The sequence below is a fragment of the Montipora capricornis genome, chromosome 8 (genome assembly GCF_036669925.1).
Source record: "Montipora capricornis isolate CH-2021 chromosome 8, ASM3666992v2, whole genome shotgun sequence".
NCBI classification, from domain to species: domain Eukaryota; kingdom Metazoa; phylum Cnidaria; class Anthozoa; order Scleractinia; family Acroporidae; genus Montipora; species Montipora capricornis.
Genome location: NC_090890.1, coordinates 2,662,838 through 2,669,850, shown reverse-complemented (window position 1 = coordinate 2,669,850; position 7,013 = coordinate 2,662,838). Strand labels below are relative to the sequence as shown.

Below are 7,013 nucleotides of genomic sequence, written 5' to 3'. Positions count from 1 at the left end.
CTTTTGTTCTTGCGCTAATATGCCATTTCCGAGTTCATGTCCACCTCCTCTTCTAAGAGAGTCTAAGTGCGAAGTTTTTGTGATGCTAATTAGTTCTACTTTACATATGAATGACAACTAATTTTCATAAGGAAAACGTTTCACTTAGACTCGCTTTGAAGAGGAGGCAGACATGAACTTGGAAATGGCCAATTAGACCCACTAGCCTCGTTTTCATGGAGAATTGTTATTTTAGAACGAGGCTAATTGGTCTGGCATATTAGAACATAAACAAATACAAGGTCCATGTAACGGCATTTTCCACAGACGAGTTCATAAATATGATTTGTCTTTCCATTCTTCCAATTTTTCATTCAAGACTTGTGATTAGCTGGAAAGCTCTGCCTGGTTTCGCGGGAAAATCAATCTAAAAATAACTCGGTGTGTAAAAACGTCGCTCCTCAAATACAATGAAGTTGTACGCTCCTAGTCATGGGCCCCTTAAACAACAGAATGATTTATTATCGTTTATGAATGCGGTGTAAGACGCGTCATGTACAAGAAAAGCTACAGAGACCTCATGAAATCTTTATGACCATTTTTCTTTTTCTTTATATTAGTGTGTGTGGGTTTAAAAATGCCATAATGGCTATTAAGTGCTTTATAAGCGAAAACAATAGCGATGGCATCAGGAACACTTCACAAGTGGGGTGCGTTTTGCCAAAAGTCAAAGGAAGTAGTTTGATTTTGGCTAATTTCTGTCTGTTATGTACAGATACCTTGCATCTTGTAAAAAGATAGAGAGTCAAGTTACCATAAGAAAAATTTCATGCTTTTATGACAAGAAGCAAGCTTCCTCTTGTCGTTTCACGTAAACGCAATGAATACATCTCTATCTATAACATCTCTGCACAATGCACGTGTGCATCTAAAGGCCCGCCTTCACCCAACAGGCATTGCGTACCTTAGAACAATTTTCATGTATGAAAATCCCGCGAAAGCTAAAATTCATCCAATCAGATCGCTACGATAAGCAATGCGAATTTCCTTAACCAAAACAAACGGTCGAAAAACCTGTCGATTGAAGGTGGGCCTTTCATCTTTTGGTACATTTCTATGCTGTCCGTTATCAAACATCGTCGGTCATTATGTGTCAGCGGTCACGAAGTTTGAGCAAGCGCCCCGTTATTATCTGTATAAAGATAGCTGGAGTCGCTTGTGGTTGAATTTATTAATCAACGCGACCGTAAGAATATTCTGGAATTTGTGTCGAGATTTCAGTTTGAATTGCTTGGCTTTTTTTGTGGCAGTGAGTTGTCCTAGAATGTCAACCAGATCAAGTAAAGAGTTTTTTTTGCTGTTGAAAAACAATATGTAGGCCGGAAAAAAATGTGTTTCGTTTACATACTACCAAAATAGTTGTTAACAGGGACGACAGCGCTGTTCTGATTGAATAACGATACGGTACGTGGTTACGCGCACCGGTGGCTCAGTTGGTTGAGCACCGGGCTGCCATGCGGGAGGTCGTGAGTTCAAATCCGGCCGGACCAACACTCAGGGGCTTTATATAACTAAGGAGAAAGTGCTGCCTTTTCAATGACATCTGCAACTGGTTAGACTTTCAAGTCTTCTCGGATAAGGACGATGAACCGGAGGTCCCCTCTCGCAGCCCTTGTTCATTAACTCTGTGGGACGTTAAAGATCCCACACACTATTCGAAAAGAGTACGGGACAGTGTTCCCGATGTTGTGGTCTGACCTTTCCAGCATGTGGTCGGCTCGGCAGGATTAGCTTGAGGGGCTTCTCTGTGAATGAGACCACAATTGCGTATAACAGCCAGAAGTCAGGCTACTTAGCCAAGTGCTGGAGCAACGACGAAAGACGCTTTCAGTGATTTCATGTATACGTAACGGCTGAAAATTGTCATCTCGCAGCACATGTGGTTGCAGCCCGGGTTGGGGGGTACACCCAGAAAAATTGGGTGGGAGTGTGCGGCCCGCTTCCTGAAACCCTTACCCTATTTCAGACCGAATTCTGCGATTTTTCCTACCCAATTTCAGACCTGACCAAATTTTTGATAAACCCTGTTTCAGACCTATTCTCAGACCTATTTCAGCGGTTAATTGGAGAAGGGCTTTTGTTGATGGTCTTATCTCCGAATGAGGAAGAAGTAGGATCCCCTGTTTCAGACCAAAACGGAAAAAAGGAATACCTTTTGGGGCCGCACATACCTATATATCCCATATAAGGGTGTACCACCCCCCCCCCCCCCCACGGGGAGTTGTAGTCTGAAGGTTCAGTATTTTTATTGCATACAGTAGATGTTTACTAACTCAGTGACGTTTTAACACCCTCTACAGCGAGGTGATTCTATTACAGATCTGAGGGAGCAGTTAGAGAAGATTAAGTCCAGTATGTCTTATTTACTGAAAACATGCTCTTATGGTGATTGTGTGCTTTGTCATGTACAGTGTTCGTTTGTTTGTTTTGTTTTTTTTGCTTTTGGATCATCTTTGCTTTGAACGAGGTAACAAATGTGCAACATGAAATGAATGTTAGAAAGATCGTGGGAGTTATATGAGCATGTTAAGGCATTCTGTAGTTGAAATATGTGATAATTTATATAACCTAGAGTCGAAAATGCGACAGAGTTTATGTATTTTGATACGAATTTATTTAGGAAGTGTCCTGCCCCAATGCCTTTTTTATTACACGCTTGACTAACTTTTGGAAGCATACTTTCCCCCAAAAAACTGGGCTTACTCTAAATAGAAAAGATTTCATTTTTCTCGCTACGCTTGTCTGGCTGTTTTGCGACCTTTTTGCGGACGTTTGCAGCAGTATTCACTTTTTGGCGCGTTTTCCAAAACAAAGCAAACACCGTAAGGCTTTTTGTCGAAAAATCTGATTCGCAGTAAGGTATTCTGAGAATCGGATTTTATTTGTTGGCATGGTCGTTGTTTGTATCAAACAAACAACAAGCAATTTTATTTCTAGGGCATTTATAGTTTGTACGCCTGAGTAAAGTGTAGCAGATCGAGTCGGGCAGTGTCTTTAACGATTGCAACTACAGTGAATCCCTAAAAACCAGATTGGGCAAGAGTGACCAATGACATGACTGTACAGGCATAACAGAACAACTTGAAAAGAATTGCTCTCTGCTCTTTTGAAAATCGACATGTCAGGCGCTCCAGGTGAAGCAATCGGGAGCTTAAGCACGCGATATTTTTGAGCCGCTACCGCATTTATGTTGCTAAGTATCTGTACTCTGTTAGAGACGATTAGTTTTGAAGTCTTCGAGAAACTACTGCCATGGCATGCGAAATTTTCATTTCCGCTTTCCGTCCGTGGCTCAAAAATATCTCGCGCTTTGGCTCCCTATTCAGAGAGACACTGCCGAAGTCTTAGCAATTGTACCAGAATGGATCACAATTATGGGTGACACGGCCTGTTAGGAGGCTAGACTGCATTTTTCCATGGGTAACTCAAGTGGAATGCAAACTAGAAATCATGCAAATCAGTAAAGCGCGCGGAGAGTCCAGGGAGAGGAAAATAGGACGACTCTTTCTCCTTAAAGCGGGCCCGCGTTTCTCACAGCTTGCTGCTACACATCTCGCATGATGGCTTCTCGCGTTACGAAAATTAGGAGTAGATACTGCTCGCAGTAGATATTTATAGAAGGCTTGTTGCGTCGTCAAAGCAAAGATGTTAAAGACAGATGTTTTTTTGCGTTTGTGATTGTTGTGTTTCGCGTCTGTATTACTGCTTTTTTTGTTTCGTTGTGTTTTGTAAGTATAATTTTGCTGTTGAGATGTGTCCTTTTGAGGGTTGTGTGTTAATAAAGAAAAAGGGACGGAGTGACCAAAACTGCTGCCATTCTTGCTGAACGATCGCTGCGTTAAAAATTACGAACTGAATTTAAGTTAAATGTGAAGATTTGTATATAGTAATCATAGTTCGGTTTGAAGCAGTGGAGTTGATGACGCTGCCTTAAAAATTTAAAGATAAGCAAAATAAATTGCGTATTAAGGTCGAAGGGCTTCCCAAATGTAAATTGTGAGTTAAATCAGTATTCTAGCTGTAACTCTTTCATTTTTTGACTGATGAACGGTGTGCACAAAAGTGTCGTTTGACACTTAAGGCAGAGATAAATTGTAATAAATGCTCAAAGTGATCTTGTGAACTCGATTATCATGACCGCCTTGCATTGGTTTAAGTATTTAGCTAAGCTCGTTAAATGATGGTTTAACTGAACGGTTCTGATAACTTACAAAGAATTGATGATAATGATGATACCAGTTTCTTAGTTTAATGCAGTAAATTGTAATTTCATGTAAAGAATACCATGTTATTTATTTTCGACAAAGAACTCTGTGAACATTGACAAATTTTGGGGTAAGAGGAAAGAGCTGTAAATGAACATGCAAAAGTTGAAATATCCACAAAATATATCGCAGACTGAGATAGTTGGTTGGGTTAATTGCCTTGCGATATTTTGTCAACCGTGACATTTGATGCAGGTACAGGTACCGAAACAAGAAGTTTATTTGTTCAGCCTCGACTTTCATTTTATTTGAATTTATAATTTTAAATTATAACTAATAAATTTATTAATTGAATAAGGAATATGAATTTTTGGTGAACAATTCAAGATAAATGAACTGACGAAACTTAAAATTTCACTAGTTAACTTTGCCACAAATCCTGCCAAAATGAACTGGATCCGATAATTTAAAACTCGCGAATAACCTCAAAGTGTGCGGCATGCATTTTTGAGTCAGTTTTTATAAACGGGTAATAAGAAGGCGGGCGGTGAGGGAAAAGGAAGAGAGATATGTGCTCTTTGTAGATTCCTTTGTATTACCCCTCTTGTCTGTTCCAGGTTATCTGATTGTGGAATATCTTGTGCGCATCTTTCGTGGTTGTCGCTGCGGCAGATCGTAAGGTCTCTATTGTTGGGATCAGGGCGCGACCAATACAACGTTTCTCGTTATTGGTTCAGAAAAGAAAGGCAGAAATAACTAAGTAAACAACAACGACAACAACCATAGCTCAAACCAAAAATAGAGCTGTAGTTCAGGAGAATGTCGGAACACAAGACTTCTTTTTGCATGCACACCGATAAACGAGCGTCCACGGACTGTCAAAGAGCACTGGTTTTTTGTCACCACGGTTTCAGTGTTCTCCATGATCCGATAGCTTGGAACAGTGTCCTTCTTCCACATTCTCGTATTCAGGCGATGCAGCCGTTTCTCACTGCTTTCGGTAACACAGACTATTCCTCATCCGAGCATTGTTCTCAATGCTTGCAAAGTAGAGGGTAAGCGTTACGTTTGTTTCGTATGCAGAATGTCGTTGACCGAGCGCTTGAAAAAACCCGGGGCTTTTTCATGTTATTTTAGGAACAAAGGTAGTGAGACTCGGCAGCATTTGCCTCGCAGAAACCTTGATAACAAACTTTAACGCCGTTTCCGATCCTTGCCTTTCAGCGGAGTGACGAAAACGCGGTCATGGAGGAAGACATCAACAAGATCATCCAGTTTTATCTGAAAGATCATCGACGTGTTTTCGTCAAATACAACCGGAACTCAAACATTTTTCAAGCCAAATATGTGGAGGGCGTTGGACGGAGGCGAATGGCTTTGCTGGGAATCAACAGGTGGGGAGTCTATCAGTGCTGGCGCATGCTCCATATCAAACGAGCCTGGTACAGATTGCTTGAGAAAAAAGAGGAGAGGGAAAATGAGGAAGACGAAACTCCTGCGCTTAAACGTAAACAATCAAACAACAAAGCCACTGCTGCAAAAAAAGCTGAGGACAGCGAAGATGACGATGACGATGAGGAAGATGATGAGGAAGAAGATGATGATGATGATGATGACGAGGATGATGATGATGATGACGACGACGATGACGACGACGACGATGACGATGACGACGACGATGATGATGATGATGATGATGATGAAGGTGCTGGAAACAAAAAAGGGCGAAGGAGAAAAAAAGGGAAAAAGTAGACTCTGATGAAACCGATCGATGAAAAGTTTTTGGACTTTGCAGAGTAATAGCACTCTTTTCAAGTGGCGTCACGTTTTAGCGCCCAAAGCATTATGGAATTAATATGCGGACACTTTGCGATGGTTGTCCGCATTTCAATCCCACAGTGCTTTGCAAGTCACCTTTATCACTCGGCGGCCATTTTGGAGTCCGTGGGGAATAAAGGCTTTGTCTTGGAATTGTCTTTTCACGACCAGCCTCACACTAAATGAGAGGCTAGACTTGCAAGATCTTTTGTTTGGACATTGCGTGATATGGGTCGTTACGATGTATTAATTGTGGAAAATGCCAGTCAACTCGCTTGCGCGAGTTTACGTGTAATATTTGTATGTATATGATACGTATATATAGAGATATATAGTCGTCTGCAATTCTACCTTTTCTTGCACAGTGCAAGGTGTCTTTTAAATTCATTCATGAGGGCATGAACGATGCATTTTGAAATGTTGTGAGGGCACACAAAGATATTTGACAGCTAAACTAATTTATGCAAAAAGAACAAACAAGAAACACGTGGGGCCAAGATGATCCCCTCCGAGGAATCTAGCAATGATGTCATCTCACTCCCTTCATGCCAACAGCTACTTGGTATAGTTATTCCAAAGCCGCTTTTACATTCTCAGCGAGAGAGAATGTTTTTACTTTTTGCCGCCATCGTTATTTTTAAACACCTCGTTTCTTCGATGTAGCAAAACTGAGATTCTCTACTTAAAACTTTCGTTCCTATAGGGTTCCCATAAGTGGCCGTTTTAGAAGGGAATTGCTTTAGAGGTCTTTTCCTCCTCAGACTTCATTTTAGAATGAACTCGAAGTTCTTTAAACTTCACTCCGCTCCGCCCAGTGCAGGATTAACTAACGTCTCGTTTATTCCACAGCCAGCCAGTGCGTTTATTTGCCGATAATCATCATTCACACAAGTCTCTAACCAATATTTACGAAGTGTTTGCCCGTACATTTAGAATTGATGTACAGGAAGA

At 41.0% G+C, this 7,013-nt stretch overlaps 1 protein-coding gene across 3 annotated transcripts in view; it reads left to right on the top strand.

Moving 5' to 3' along the window:
- The window catches only part of LOC138060439 (coiled-coil domain-containing protein 154-like), a 34,022-nt gene extending 27,893 nt beyond the window's left edge, over window positions 1–6,129 (top strand). For 2 of the 3 annotated variants that reach the window (XM_068906205.1, XM_068906206.1), the window contains exon 14: window positions 5,469–6,129. In XM_068906205.1, the coding sequence (XP_068762306.1) occupies window positions 5,469–5,996 (528 nt within the window). In that variant the 3' untranslated portion in view covers window positions 5,997–6,129. Of the gene's footprint in view, window positions 1–2,339; window positions 2,392–5,468 lie in introns of all 3 variants that reach the window. The other variant, XM_068906207.1, reaches the window with a different exon arrangement.
- Window positions 6,130–7,013: the final 884 nt, after the last annotated feature.